This window comes from Aotus nancymaae, unplaced genomic scaffold (genome assembly GCF_030222135.1).
Source record: "Aotus nancymaae isolate 86718 unplaced genomic scaffold, 86718_ANA_hifiasm-v0.15.2.pri h1tg000019l, whole genome shotgun sequence".
NCBI classification, from domain to species: Eukaryota; Metazoa; Chordata; class Mammalia; order Primates; family Aotidae; genus Aotus; species Aotus nancymaae.
In genome coordinates, this window is record NW_026988431.1 from 49,868,296 (window position 1) to 49,884,720 (window position 16,425).

Here is a 16,425-nt window from a genome sequence, read left to right on the forward strand (position 1 = left end):
CTCAAAAAGAACATCAGTGAGCCATGAAACAGATTCAAGTGGCCCAATATAGGTGTAATTGAAATTCCTGAAGGACAAGAGACAGAAGAGGGAAAAAAAATAAACTGAAGAAATAATGACTGAAAGTTTTACAAATTTAATGAAAACTAAACACCCACAGTCTTAAGAAGCTCAACAAGCCTCAGGTACGAGAAACCATGTGCACCAAGGGAAATTATAATCCAGTTGTCCAAAACAGTAATAAAAATAAATATTTTAAAGCAATGGATTTTTTTAGAAGGCATTATATAGAGAGGAACAAAGGTAATGAAAATAGCAGATTTTTTTTTTTTAATCAGAAACAATGCAGGCAAAAAGACAGTAGGATTGAAAGTACTGAAAGAAGACTGGGGCGGGGGAGTGAGGAAAGCTGTCAACCTAGAACTCATACCAAGTGAAAATATCTTTCAAATATAAGTAAAATGGAGACGTCTTCAGAAAGCACTGAAAAAATTAATTACCAATAGACCCACACTATAAAAAATGTTAAAAGAAGTCCTTTAGTCAGAAGGAAAGGTGTATCAGATGGAAATGTGGATATACACAGAGGAAGGTAGAAAACCAGAAATGGTAACACTGTGGATAAAGATAAGGGGTGTTTTCTCATTATTTAAATTTTTAAAAATGTAATTGACTAAATAAAGAAAATGATCTATGAAATTGATAACATATAGAAACAAAATATATGATAATGACACAATGGCAGAGAGGGTAGAAGTGTAAATATATGGCTGTGAGATTCTTATACATATAATGATATATTATTAGATAGTAGACTGTATTGAACTAAAGACATATTTTCCAAACCCTAAAATTATAGATAATAAGCTAATAATGGAGACAACATTGAATTTTAAAATATAAATTCTAAAGAAGACAGGAAAATAAGGGAAAGAGAAAAAAGATGAGATGGGCCAAATGGAAAACAGCAAGACAGTACATTTAAAGCTAGTTATATCAATAATCACATTAAGTGGAAATGATCTCAACCAGGGTTCAGCAAACTTTTTTTATAAAGGACCAGTTAGTAAATATTTTTGTTTTTTATGACATACAGTCTCTGTCACAACCATTCAACCCTGTCATTATAACACATAAAAACAACCATAGTCCATCTGCAAATGAATGGGCATGGCCGAGTTTAGTCCGTGGGTCATGGTTTGCTGAGTTCTGGTCTAAATATTCTGTTAAAAAGGCAGAGATTTTTATGTTGGATAAAAATGCAACACCTTACTATATGTTGCCTATAAGAAATGCACTTTAGGATGTGAGTGAGATCTGGCTGTGACATCTGTCACCCTGTTGATTGCCAGGGTTGATTTGGCTGATACGGCTGGCTAAGCAGGTGTCCCCATCCTCTCTTACCATCCTATGTGTGTCTCTCTTGAAGCTGCACGTGTTCTGGTGGAAGAGGACGACCTTCCTTTGTAGAGGAGGACCATCCTTCTGTAAAGGGCATAAGAGTAGCTGTCCTTCTCCCCTGCTAGAACTTCTAAATTAGCTCTGAAGAAATGTACTTTAATATAAAAGCACAATAGATTAAAAGTAAGGAATGGAAACACAAGTCAAAAGAAAGCTGGAGTAGCTATATTACTATCAGGCAAAGTAGATTTCAGAGCAAAGCAATCAGAATACTTAACATTTTGCGAGGATTAAAGAAAGACATTTAATAATGATAAAGGGGTCAGTTCACCAGAAGGATATAATAACCGTAAATGTTCATTCACCTAATAACAGAGCTTACAAATAAATGAAGCAAAAACTGATAAAACTGTAATGAGAAATAAATCCACTAATTAGAGTCTCTATATTTAGAACTGTAATGAGAAATAAATCCACTAATTAGAGTCTCTATGTATTTTATATATATATAAATCCACATATTAGAGTCTCTCTAATATGCTCTTTCAATAATAGACAGAGAAATAACCAGACAATCAGTAAGGATATATACAATAGAAAATAGTAAAAATTTATTAACAGATATATTGAACAATATTGTTAACAAACTTGACCTAAATGATATTTATAGAATTCTTGAATTGACAGCAGAATACACATGCTTCTCAAGTGCACATGAATCTTTTACCAAAATCAACTGTATTTTGGCTTATAAATAAGTCTTAATAAGTTTAAAAGGATTTAAGTCATACAAAGTATTTTCTCTGACCACAATGAAATAAAATTAGAAATCATTAGCAGAAAGTTATCTGGACAATCCTAAAATATTTTGAAACTAAATAAATACCAAGTCCATGCCCCAAGCTTACTATGCTGTATAGATGTAGAGGTCGGGGGACAGGTTACATGGAAAAACTAAACACACTGAGCTATAGAGTTCACCAGAAACATCTGAGTATACACAAACCCTTTCCATCTTGTAGTAGCTCTATGATCTTGGTGAAGTTACTTCTCTGAGTCTATTTCTTAATCTAGACAATGGAAGTAATAGTTCTATTATCGTATATTATTCTCAGAGTTGTTGTAAGAATTAAATGAGTTAATATATAGAAAGTGTCCTATACTATATCACCCTAGCTTGTATTCATTTACTCAGTGAACACTCTCTCCTTCCATCCTAAGTTCACACAGTTTTTGACAGGATTTGACCCGCAGCCTACATATTCTGATTCCTTAGCATTCATTTTTGACTGTAATAATTTTCAACCAGTATTCATTTTTAATTTTTGTAAAATAGTACAATAATTTATTTTAGGAAGCATATTTAAAAATTATATAAGCACATCAAATATAAACAAATTATTTGATTCCTTCTTTGGCATCTAAAACTCCCATTGGTTTTAAAGGTATCATTGAGTAATAAGTGATCATATTATAACATGATGGTTGGCTCCATGGGCAATTAGAAAATGATGATAACGAAGTCAACCACAAAGATCTCACTTGGAAAATAATGTAAAGACAGTATTTTACATAATGGTATTGATACAGATTTTATAAAATATTAATTATGCATTTCAACAACAAATACAAAAGAAATTTAAAAACAATGCTCCGAATGCTCTGGAGTCATCAGGAGGCCTTCACCGAGGAGATGGAGTTTGAGCTAGAAGAGGATATAGATAAATAAAAACTCCAAATAATAAAAACCTGAGATGTGTACAAAGATAATAATTGATTTTACTTTGTATAATTCTTGTTAATATTATTCATGCTTTTTTAGAAATCATAATTTTCCCCTTATCAAAATTACTATTAGTTATTGTACAAAGTGGTTCATGCTTTATATGCACACCATCAACAAATTTATTTATTTTGCACAAACATAACTCCTGTCATCTAAGATATTTAAAATTATCAGCTCCTATGAACGTTTAAAAACATAAACATGACAATTTGGCATGAATGCATCTATTCAAAGCCAAATAATATACTCCTTAGGCAAATCATTGTGTTTATGGGCTCATCATTTTGTTCAAACTAATCAGATCATGAAGGAACCAGTAATCTCATTTCTCTGAGCTAAGGTGTCAACACATTCAGATGGTTCTTAGCATCCCATTCCAGCTTTCCTAAATGTTTGAAATCCCATGTGAGGCTCATCACTTTGCTTCTCTTTCTCAGACTGTGCAAATTAAAAACCAAGCTAGTAATAGTCAGTCATCCTTCTCCCTTCTGTCTGCAGTGCTTTTTGTCTCCCACTGTCCATATATTCCTTCCTTGTTTTCTCTTTTTACCTGTAGTAGGAATACTTCAGGGGCAAGAAGACTTTGCTTTCTAACTCTGTTAAAACAGAACATTCAGCTCATTCAAGCCATCAGCCATCACCTTTTCTTCCCTGAATGCTTTGTTTCAACTTCATCAAAGGGACCCTGCTGATTTCCTAATTGACTTTGTCTCCATAATAATTTTTGAAAACTTTTTAAAAAGATTCTTCTAAAGTCCTTCTGTCATCTAATTTATAGTTTGTCATGGTCTACCAAGTTTGTATATATTCTCACTGTCTTAATTTGAGCAATCAATCCACATTTGGAAAGATATCGTTTTTTTCCTAAAATAGTTATTGGGCTCTACTAATTAACCACACAAGATTTTTTAAAATACTTGATATCTTAGCACCTCAACACAAATTTTTCTTGAGTTTCTCAAAAAAGTTTGTCGCTTTTTTTATTAATAGTGTCAGAGCATCTTGTGAACAGTTAATGCTTATATTAGTCACTTATTGTTAATTACTATTAACAATTATTAACTATGTGATATTAATGATTGAATGTTATTTATTATTAACTTATATATTAATATTATACCTTCCAACTTTTCCAAATGTTTTGCATTTGATTTCTCCTTTCACATATTCCTGACTTGTCTGTGCCAGTGTGGCTGAGACACAGTGATCAAATGAGAAAAGTAGTGGAAGTCAGATTGGAGGAATCCAGGACTGCCACCATATACAGTGTTTAAGTTGCGTCCTGCACCAGGCCAAGGCAGCTGGAATCCAGCCTGTTCTCTGCTCATCAAGTCCTATGCCTGGCATGAGACTGTTCTCATCTAAGTAAGGGGTGCTTTGTCAGTTTACACAAATGTGTTATGTGGGCTGGTAGTGGCCCAGTAAAAGATCATATAGAGAAGTTTTAATATATCAATGCATTGAGAAACCTCGAAGAAGAAATAAAAGAATCTAATTTATATTTTGTAAAGAATACCGTGCTGTGTGTAGTAGCATGGAGTGAAGAGAAGCAGGAGTCAAAGTAAGGAGGCCAGTCAGGAAGTGATGGTGGCCAGAACTAGGTGATCAGGAAGTGCTGATGGAAGTTGAAACATAGAGAAATGGGCAAAGCATCTTTTGAAGGTAAAATGAACAGGATTTCGTGTTGGTTCGGGTGGGGAGAATAAGGGAGAGAGGTGTGAAACATGATGTTTCAGCTACTGATTTGAGTGACTAGATGGATAGTAGAGCTGTATCCTGAAATAAGGGGGAGGAACAGGCTTTGGGAAGGGAGTTGTTACAAGATTTCTAGGCCATACAATTCACTGGAGGCACCTGTGAATTGTCCAAATGGCTACCAGAAGGCAAAGTGGATTTAAGTACCTGAAATTCAGAAGAATATCTTCTTTTTTCTGAGGACCTCTGAGATTTTCTTTGTCTTCAGCAGTCTGAGAGCAGCCCATCTGAATAATTCCATAATTCTATAATGTTGAGAAAAGATCATTAGTAGCCTATTATCCAAAAAATCCAGAATTTCATTTTGAAAGAGCCAAAATAACTCCTTGCATTCAGTACTGTATAAACATAATTACTTTGTCTTCAGGTGAATGCTCAGTCTTATACACAGTACAATAGAACCTATTGACCCCACGACTGGGGCTAGTCTTCCATCTAGTATTTTATTTAATGTAAAGGGTTTCCTGTAACTTTCTTAGCAAAATTTGTGTCTTTGTAGCCTGGTTTCATTGTTCCCTTGAGAAATTTAGGTTGATCTCTTTCCTTGTCTTGTTGGCCTAAATCACAGTCACAATTAGGTGTGAGTTTTTCTCCCAGTTTACCTGGTGTTACCCTCTTTTAGAGTTCATTATCATGGCACAATGTAAATCTAGAGCCAGCCTGTCTCTGGGATTCCCTTCTTTAATCTCTGTAGATGAACTCCCAGGAGTAAATGACCAGTACTCACAGATTTGTTCTCTTTGTTGTTTCAGTAGGTAGAGCCAAAACCAATGGTTTAAAACCGCATGGAGAGAGATGTTGACTCAACTGCAGGAAAAACTGCCTAATGCTTAGTAGAGTCTGAAAATGGAAATGCCTTCTGGGGAAGGAGTGAATTACGGTTTCTGGAGGTGTGAGGCACCCAGCAGCCACTCATTTAGTATGGAGTCAGTAGTAGAGACTGAAGGGTCAGGGTGTGGAAGTAATCTCCACTATTAAATTCCTACTTGTGTTAGAGCTTTACACAAAAGCTTTGCCTCCTTTAATCATCGTAAGAACCCCTAAGGGAACTAGTTATAATCCTAAAAGGAAGGGTCACAGACACTAACTTAAGATCACTCAGTTAGCAAGTAGCAGAGCCAGCATTAAGAGCCAGGATTTAAACTCAACTCCATCTGCATCCAGAGTCCTTGCTTATTCTTTCTACAATTCATAGAAACATGAGAAATTGAGTTAGGGGATTTCTAAAGTCCCTTCTAGCATTATGATTCTATCTGAGTCAAAATATGGATACAAATGTTCTTCACCTTTCAATGGGGTTACATCCTGATAAACCCATCATAAACTGAAGGTATTGTAAGTCAAAAATGGATACTCTGTAGACATGGTAGACATGATGGAATGTGAAAACACAGTATCTAAAAACACTAGCAACACAGTACATACAGTGTAGAGGATCAGTTGTTTGTCCTCATGATCACATGGCTGACTGGGAGCTGCGGCCCACTGATACGCCTAACATTCCAAGAAAGTATCGTACTGTGTATCAGTGGCCCAGGAAAAGATCAGAATTCAAAATTTGAAGTACAGTCTCTACTGAAAATGCATATTGCTTTCACACCATTATAAAGTTGAAAAATCGTAAGTCGAACCATTCTAAGTTGGAAACCATCTGTGTGGGCATCACTGACTCTTTTCCTTTAATCATCCTTCCCACTTTAGTCACATTAAAATGACAATCTTTGATTCCAAAACCTTCTATGACCTCCATCAAGAAAGGGCCATTTGAAAAATCAACATTTGTGCTTTGTGTTTCCTCTGAGATTTGAGCAGATTTTAGTCTAAGGCCCTCAAAATCTGCTTAAAAACAAAAACTTTAAATTTTCTGAGTTGCTGGCAAGAACTGAGTTTACAGTATAAATGAGCAAATAACTAAGCTTTTAGTATTTCTGAAAACTGTCATATAGTTCTAACTTTTCTACTAATTTTTCAGGTCTTAGAAGGTGTTGAAATATTTGACAGAAGGTCAATTTTTCTGGCCCAAGTTCTAAGTCACATTTTTTTTAACACTAGAATTTTAAAAGTAGTTTAATTAAAAATTTAATGTCAGAACATTTTAAAACTTAGAGTTTGAAAATAAGCTTAATGTACTTATCTTAAGGTAAAATGGTTTTACATGTGTTTCAAATGCCATTTTTAGATTGAAGCAGAACTTGCCAAGGAAAGGGCCCAACACTTGGTTGAATTTGAAGAGCAAGCTCTTCTCCTTAAGGAAGAAGCAAAACTGAAACTTGATATTGAAAAAGAAAAACATCAAGATACAATCCAAAAGTATAAGAAAGAACAAGAGGAATTACAAATGAAGGTCCGTAATTATGACATTTATCATTATTTAATAGATTTGAAACTGCAGCTGTTGTTCATTTCCTCCTTAGAACACTACAGTATTTACAACTCCAGTACCTTTCACTCATGGTCACTGTGTCTTGGTTTTAGCCATGCAGGTAAGGTGATTTGGCTAATTCCCCAGAATGGATAACTGAGATAAGTTATACAAGCATGTAATCCTGCTACATATGATTTTTTTCTACTGGAATAAACTTACTTTTTAAACAGCATAAATTATATGACTAAAAATTAGTATGGCTAGATATTTCAACACCTCAAATATCCAACATTAAAAGATAATGAGGTGTTTTACATAATTAAAATTTTCCCCACAACTAAAGCCTTTAATTGCAACTATTTTTCATTCTCAACATTTCTGAATGAAGAGAAATATTTTTAAAATGTTATCACACCTCCCTAAATTCCTTAAACAGTATGTTCTAAGTATAAAAGGTCTTGTTAAGGTTTTTCTGTTTTTATAGGACTTGAGTGTAAAGTGTGTATGTGTGTGCATGTGTGTATGTGTATTAATCAAGACATAGTGGGGAAATAACATTTTGAATAAATGCATTAAGAGTCTGTGTTAATTAAGCATCAGACAAGACCTAATGGCCTCTACATTTCTATACGGGAGGTGTGGTACATCCATTTCAGCAGTCCATTGTAAACAACAGGCAGCACCAGCTGTATGTGTACAACCAGTGCAGTAGCACATGGTCCTACACTCAGAAATGCCTCATGCTTTGTATTTAATGCTCTGCAGATACTACCTTGAAATTCTTAATAAGCTAGCCAGGCATGGTGGCTCATGCCTATAATCTTAGCACTTTGAGAAGTCCAGGCAAGAGGATCACTTGAAGCCAGACATTCAAGACCAGCCTAGGCGACATAGCAAGACTCTGTCTCTATTTAAAAAAAAAAAAAATTAATTGGCCTAGTGTGATGGTTCATACCTGTAGTCATGGCTACTTGGAAGGCTGACACAGGAGGTTCACTTGAATCCAGGAGTTGAAGGCTTCTGTGAGCCATGATCACACCACTGCACTCCAGACTGGGCAACAGAGTGAGACCCCTTCTCTAAAAGGAAAAAGAAATTCTTAGTGATTTTATCTTTGAATTTGTGTTTTATAAGTGAAATTCTATTGGAACAATGGAGCATATGCCATAAACTTATTAGAGCCTTGGCTCCCCTTAAGGTTCTCCCTCCCCTAGGGGGTTCTCACCTCTTGCTTGCTGGATCCTCATGCCCCAGGCTCCACTGAGTCTCTGCCTTTCTGCCTCCTTTCCCTCTGACTGCTCTTGCAGCCCTGGGTGGCTCAGGATCGCATCAGCAGGAGAATGCAGCCAGGCAGGCTGGAACTTGCCAGATGTTACAGTTGCTCAAGAGAAGTCATAAATCCACATTTTGTAAGTGAAAACTCCTGATTTTTAAATGTTGACTGCCTTAAAAATATATATATATTTGTGGTTATGTGAACCTCCTCTCCCAAGGATAACTTGCTTTATTTCAGTGTCAGCAATCCTCTGGGTGATGGAAACAACTGTGCAGACCCGACAGTGACCTTCTTCCCTCCTGGATTAATTGAAGATAATAGAATATTAATTTATAAAATTATGAATTGTGGTGAAGAGATTTCTAACACAAGTTATTCTTTCTGTAAATTTAACATTTGAAACAAATTGTGGATACATAACTCTTTTTATGTAATAGTTCACAAAGTCCTTGGAGCCTTGGTCTATGAATGTTTTCCAGATTCTTCGTGGGCTAGTTTCTTGTGCTAATATTTATAACATGACAATAATTGCAGCATAAGTAATAAGGATATATTTCATTAGAAGCAGTTCTGCTCTTCCCTGTTTCATTGTTTTGTTTTTTAAGCAGAAAGAAAACAAGCAGTCTTTTCCCTTCTAAAGCTTCTCCAAGTTATTTCGTTTATCTAGAGGTACCACCTTGAGAAGCAGTACATTTTCAGGGTATTCAGGTGTTTTCTACAACTGCGATGTTCATTATGGTAGTCATGTGTGGCTACAAAAGTTTCCACTAAATTAATTAAAATTAAATAAAACTTAAAATCAGTTCCTCAGTCACATTAGTCATATATCAGGTGCTCAAGAGTCAATACTGTTTTTTGAGAGCTATGGTTAGAGTATTTACACAATGGAAATTAGATACAAATCTTGCTTTTTTTTTTTTGAAAGTCAGTTGGTAAACATTTACCAGCATGCCACTGTCAATAGCCACATGTGGCTTGTGGCTACCATATTGGATAGCATAGAATATTTTGCCACAGAAAGTTCTGTTGGGCAGTACTGTTCTGGAAGGCCTAGTATCTAGAGTTCCTCCAGCCATTATATACAAGAAAAAAAAATAATGTCAAAGGAAAACTTGAGTAGAGTATAACTCTAGTGCTCTCCTCCTTGCATTACCCAAAAATCAGGCATTTTGAGATCCCAAAGCCAACCTAATTAGGTCCAGACAGGCCCTGATCTACTTGTCAAGATGAGCTCGGGCTGGGCACAGTGGCTCACACCTACAATCCCAGTACTTTGGGAGGCTGTGGCAGGAGGATTACTTGAGCCCAGGAGTTTAAGACCAGCCTGGGCAACATCGAGAGACACGATCTCTACAAAAAATAAAAAATTAGCCAGGTGTGGTGGCATGAGTCTGTGATCCAGCTACTGGAGAGCCTGAGGTGGGAGGATCATTTGAGCCCAGGAGGTCAAGACTGCTGAGAGCCATGATTACACCACTATACCACTGCGTTCCAGCCTTGGCAACAGAGCAAGACTCTGTCTCAAAAAAAAAAAAAAAAAAAAAAAAGACTTGTGCTATCTTTTGTAGCTTAATATAGTCACAGAAATTTATATATTTCCAAGAGTGCCGAAGTGATTAATGGGATACTATTTTAAGTAGAAAAATAAATGTTTTAGTCTTAACTTTTAAAAAGAAAATCTTGAAGGCCTGCATGTCATGGATTTGTTTTCATCTGATCAAGCAAGTACACTGATTAATGAGAATAAACCTCTTAAAAACCATAAGAATTCTATGGTAACCTAGAAGCTATTGCCTACAGGCTAATATGAGATTTATCTTACAGATATCTGACTTAATCACAGGCGCTACAAGAGATCTAAGGCAGGAAGTGACCGCTCTTCAAGACAAACTTCATGAGTCCCATATTAGGTACACTGAAGAATCTGAGTCAAAGGAAAAAGAAATTGAAAACCTGAAAAATTTGGTTGCAGAATTTGAATCTCGCTTGAAGAAGGAAATTGACAGTAATGATTCAGTTTCAGAAGACTTGAGGAAGGAAATGAAACAGAAGTCAGATGAACTGGAAAGAGTAATGCTGGCTCAAACACAACTGATAGAGCAATTTAACCAGTCCCAGGAAGAGGTAGGAAGCAGATGGTGGTACCTTTGCAATTAATCAAAGAGCACATGTTCTTTCAACAAACAAACAAAAACATGAAAGGCAACTTAGTTTCATGGAAAGCGTCCTGTCCTGGACGTTAGTCTGACCTGAAATCACATCCTGGTGTTCTGTCCTTAACTCCAGGCAGTCATTTATCTTCTCCAGACCTGGCTTTCCCTTAAACTACACAATCTCTAAAGTTTCTTCAGCACCCAGTTCTTTCTTGCAAATAACTATTTTAAACCTCTAAGACTAGGAATCTTTATGTATTTATGTCTTATTTGTTTTAACATTAAATCTTTGCCAAAGAAACTTTTAGAGCACTTGCTGCTTACATTTATAAAAAAGTAGACTATGTCTTTTAAATACAATTTTACCTTCGGTTTTTACCTTCTTGTCAATGTAAACTTAATACACATGTGTCAGTTTTCTTTCTTATGTATGCATGATTATTTCAGTGATGTTTTTCATTCAAACTGGAAGACTTATTTTGATTTGAAAACTAAGCAGTTTAGAAATAGTGGAACAATTCATCTGTTTTCTAATCACCAATATCATATCATATCATATTATAATATTTCATCCCTTTGATGACAGTATAGCAAATAAAGGCAAATGGAAGAAGATTCTGAATGTTGGTAAGAAGTAATATTTTTGTTGGTTTTATTGGCATTAATAAAGACATAAAAGGAAAGTGCTAATACAATATTGATTATTAACAATTAAATATGCCATGTTCTTGCTATATTTAAATTATCAGCCAAATAGAGTTTATGTCATCATTGTAATTATGAAGTGAACCTATTACAAAGAAGTTATAAATATAAGATAAAATATGGAATAGACTGAATACTAAATCAAGAATAATGCCTAAGACAACTCTATAAGTAGAAATTATTTACATGTTACAAATGAGGAAGTGGCTGAAGAAGGCTGAATATTTTCCGTAAGGTCAGGCAGCTTGGTGGAGCTAAGATTCAAATTTGAATCTCTATGATATGATGTTTCCTTTTTTGGGAAACCTAGTTATTATTCTGCTTCTGTATTTCACAGTAACCACAGACTTGGCAGTTAACATCTCCAGGCTTCAATTTTCTTTTAGTATTAGAATTAAGGCAAAAAGATGATTGAGTGTCTCTTGTTACGCAGCAGCACCGTCCTCCCAATAAAGGAAGCAGTACCCCCAGTTCAGGCAGCAGTAAGATGAGAGAGCACGTGTGGACTCAGCTCCATTGGAGAAACCCCGAGAAAGAAAGAGGTGATGCTGATTTGCCTCAAATGAGACAGCAGTAGTGAATCTCTAGAGGAGGGAAGCAGGGTAAAGGACAGAAAGGTTGAGGCAACTAGACTGGCAGGTTTTCTAACTCTGCAATCACAAAAGAAATGACAATATAGAGAATGAGGAGTAACTTATAAACTAGGACAAGTAGAAAAAGACAGAAGGGTCAAATTCAGTAAACGTATATTAGCATCTGTGTTACTCTGTTCTTGCTTTATTGTAAAGTAATATATGAGACTTGGTAATTTATAAAGAAAAGAGGTGTAGTTGGCTCATCGTTCTGCGGGCTGAACAGGAAGCATAATGCCTCCCTCTATTTCTGGTGAGGACCTTAGGAAGCTTACAATCATGGCGAAAGGTGAAGGAGAAGCCAGTGGATCACATGGTGAGCGAGAGAGGAGCGGGGAGGTGCCACATTCTTTTAAACAACCAGATCTTGCATGAACTAATACAGCAAGAACTAATTCATCAACAAGGGGATGATGCTAAGCCATTCATGAGAGATCTGCTGCCATGATTCAAACACCTCCCACTAGGCCCCACCTCCAACACTGAGGATTACATTTCAACATGAGATTTGGAGTTAACAAACTTCCATACCCCATAACAGCATCTATCTGGGTGCCAGGCACATATTAGGTAGGTACTGGTGTTGTAATTATGAATAAGACTGACAGCTGCCACTTGCTGCTCTCAAAGAAGAATTTAAAGAAAACTTTGCATGAGTAATTAAATTAATATCCAAAGGAAAGAATGATCTAAACAGAAATTTATCATATAAAAAGCATAGACTTAAAGCTGGAATATTTGCCTTATGAGCCTGTATAAGTTATCTATTTCTACCTTACAAATTATCCTCAAGTTTAGCAATTTCAAACAACAAACATTTATTATCTCATAACTTCTGTGGGTCTCTGGGTTAGAGGCTCAAGTTCTCTCCTGAGGTTTGTGTCAGGGTGTCCACTGGGCTGCAGGCTCATCTAGAGGCTCAACTAGGATGAGATTGGCTTTCAGGCTTACTTATATGGTTGTTGGCAGGATGCATTTGGTCAGAGGCTTCCCTCAGTTTCTCCCATGTGGACCTCTCCATAGAACAGCTCAGTGTGTCAGCTGACTTTCCTCAGGGCAAGCAAGTGAGTGAGAATGAGAGAGAAGGTGCCAAGACAGAAGCCACAGTCTTTTCGCAACCTAATCCGAGAAGAGACATCTCAGTGCTTCTGCTTTATTCCATTCATTACATATTAATCAATAAGTCCAACCCACACTCAAGGTGAAATCATTGCACAAAGATGTGAATGTCAGGAGGATAAGATCATTAAGGGGCACTTTAAAGGCTTCCAATCACAGGGCTTCCGGAGGTGATTTTAGGAAGAGAATATAAACTTAAAGTGAAGAGTGGATTTCTTCATCAGACAAAAGGAGCTGCATCTGGAACCCTTCCTGCTCATTAGTTGTTAAAAGAAGCCACTTAGGAATAAAGCTTTTTTAAAAAGTGTGGACTGAAAGACATAAGACATTGGGTTGGTATGTGAATGATCACAGATCATTGCTAGAGAGGAGAAAAGGATCATCCCAAAGGTAAAGAAACCACTTAAGGGTATACTTAGGGGGACAATCACTTTTTGTGGGAGCAGGGAGGGCAGACTAGATTTTCCACTAGAAGTTACCAAAATATCATCTCAAAGTTAACTAATTAGAACTGAACTGTAAGGGTAAATAATTAAGGCTGCTTCTCTGGCTAAGCATGCCAGAGTCCAAAATGTGCTTATAAAAATAGGAAACGAGCCAATAAAAGGGATATAATTTATGAGCCAGAAAGAATAGAGGCCATAGCACGTAAAGTGAAAAGCACCACTTTTTTTGATCATACATTCCAGACACTTGAAATTTCTCAGATTCTGGAGAAACAAAGCTGCATTTAAGTGGAAAACAAATTCCTGTTAGAATAAAAATAAATTAATGGTCTAATAAGGAGGCTAATTAAGAGGAGGAAAGCCCCATTCTCTTTCAAGAGGCCAAATAATGGATGGACTTTGTTTTTAATTGTATGAAGAAAGTTCTCAAGGATAAGAGGAAAGCCAAAGCCTCTGAAGGGCAAAATGGGCCTTCCTAAGTGGAGCAGGGATTATTGAAGAGCATCCCCAGAAACAGCAAGGGTCACAAAGCAGAGCAGCAAAGGGTGCAGGTCAATAAACAGGGAGAAAATGGAAAATAAAACTGTGCCAGAAATGTAAATGTGAACAAAGAATCCCTGAAAAGATACAAGGAGGGAGGAAAGGAGGGAGGAAAAGAGAGAAAGAGAGAGAGAATTCCTATGTTAGAGAATAACACTTATCAATAAAACCAAGTCAAAATAGGTCATGTGCCTCCTGATGCCCGTTTTCCTTCCTGCTGTCTCCATGTGAGTACAGTCAAGACAGTGTGACCCCACTGTTAGAGACCTTGTTGTGATCCAGAGGAAGAATGTGGTAAATTAAAATAAACAGCTCACAGTTACTAAAGAAAAATCAGTACAGACAGTTCAATATTTTTGTTGTTTTAAGACCACACATAAGGGAGCAAAAAGAGCAGAAGTTTTAAATTCTACAGTTCTTGTAATCATACAATGAAAATAAGTGATACTCAAAAATAGAAAATAATGTTCTTGGTTAAACATGGTGAATTGAATACCTGTGTTTATCTCCATTTCATTCCAAATGGCAATAAATTAATAAAAAGTGATTAAATCCATTAGGACAAAGAGAACAGGAGAGGAGTTAGCACTCGATAAAAAAGATGCTGACCAAAGCTTAGAAAAATGGAAAGCAAATATCTAAGAGATAACTGACTTATCAGACTGTAGAATATTGAAACTTAACGCCTGCGAGGATTAGGGATGGGAGGATCCCTTGTGGAGAAAATCTAATGTGACAACACTGGAGAGAGACTTAGGAACTGGGGAAACTAGATGCAGGCATAACTTGTTTTATTGCATGTTGCTTTATTGTGCTTCACAGATATTGTGTGTGTTCTTTTACAAATTGAAGGTTTGTGGCAACCGCTCTGTCGAGAAACTCTGTCGGTGTCATTTTTTCAACTGCATGTGCTCACTTTATGTCTTTGTGTCATAGTTTGGTAATTCTTGCAATATTTTAAACTTTTTCATTATTATTATATCTGTTATGGCCAGGTAACCAGTGTCTTTGATGTTACTATTAAGAGTTGTTTGGGGGTGCCAAGAATGGTGACTATATAAGACAGCAAACTTAATAGATAAATGTGTGTATTCTGACTAATCCACTGACTGGCCAGTCCCCTGTCTCTCTTCTTTTCCTCGGGCCTCCCTATTTGCTGAGACACAACAGTGTTGAAATTAGGCCCGTTAACAACCCTACAATGGCTCTTTAGCATTCAAGTGAAAGGAAGAATTACACATCTCTCACTTTAAGTCAAAAGGCAGAAATGATTAAGCTTAACAAGGGAAAGTGTATCAAAGTTGAGATAAGCCAGAAGCTGAGCCTCTTGTGCCAGTTAGCCAAGTTATGAATGCTAGGGAAAGTTCTGGAAGGAAATAAAAGTGCTACCTCAATGAATACATGAATAGTAAGAAAATGAAACAGACTTCTTGTGATATGAAGAAAGTTTAAGTGGTCTAGGTAGAAGATCAAACCAGTCATAATATTCCCCTAAGCCGAAGCCTAATCCAGAGCAAGACCCTAACTCTCTCCAATTTTATGAAGACTGAAAGAGATGAGGAAGCTGCAGAAGAAGAGTAGGAAGCTAGCAGTGGTAGGTTTATGAGGTTCAAGACAAGAAGCCATTTCCATAACATAAAGGTACAAGGTGAAACAGCAAGTGCTGATGTAGAAGCTGCAGCAAGTTATCCAGACCTAGCTAAGATCATTTATGAGGTGGCTACTTTAAACAAAAGACTTTCAGTGTAGATGGAACAACCTTCTATTGGAAGACGGTACCATCTAGGACTTTCGTAGCTGGAGCAGAGAAGCTTTGAAGCCAAACTTTAAGAATTGGCCTTCAAAGGACAGGCTAATTTTCTTGTGAGGAGATAATTCAGCTAGTGACTTTAAGTTGAAGCCAGTGCTCATTTACTATCCCCAAAATCTTAGGACCCTTAATTGTTATGCTAAATCTACTCTACTCTGTCTATGCTTTATAACGGGGGAGAACAATGTCTGGATGACAGCACATCCTTTTGCAGCATGGCTTACTGTATATTTGAAGCCTGTTGAGACCTACTGTTCAGAAAAAAAAAATCCTTTCAAAATACTGCTTCTCATTGACGATGCATCTGGTCACTCAAGAGCTCTGATGGAGATGTACAAGGGGATTAATGTTTTCATGCCTGCAAACACAACATCCATTCTGCAGCCCATGGATCAAGGAACAGTTTTGCATTCAAGTCTTATTATTTAAGAAACATA

General features: G+C 36.5%; 1 protein-coding gene across 1 annotated transcript in view; it reads left to right on the plus strand.

Annotated features, from left to right (window-relative positions):
• The window catches only part of LEKR1 (leucine, glutamate and lysine rich 1), a 207,411-nt gene that overhangs the window by 175,784 nt on the left and 15,202 nt on the right, over nucleotides 1–16,425 (plus strand). The window contains exons 11-12 of the mRNA XM_012447335.2: nucleotides 7,122–7,286; nucleotides 10,408–10,707. Of these exons, the coding sequence (XP_012302758.2) occupies nucleotides 7,122–7,286; nucleotides 10,408–10,707 (465 nt within the window). The remainder of the gene's footprint in view (nucleotides 1–7,121; nucleotides 7,287–10,407; nucleotides 10,708–16,425) is intronic.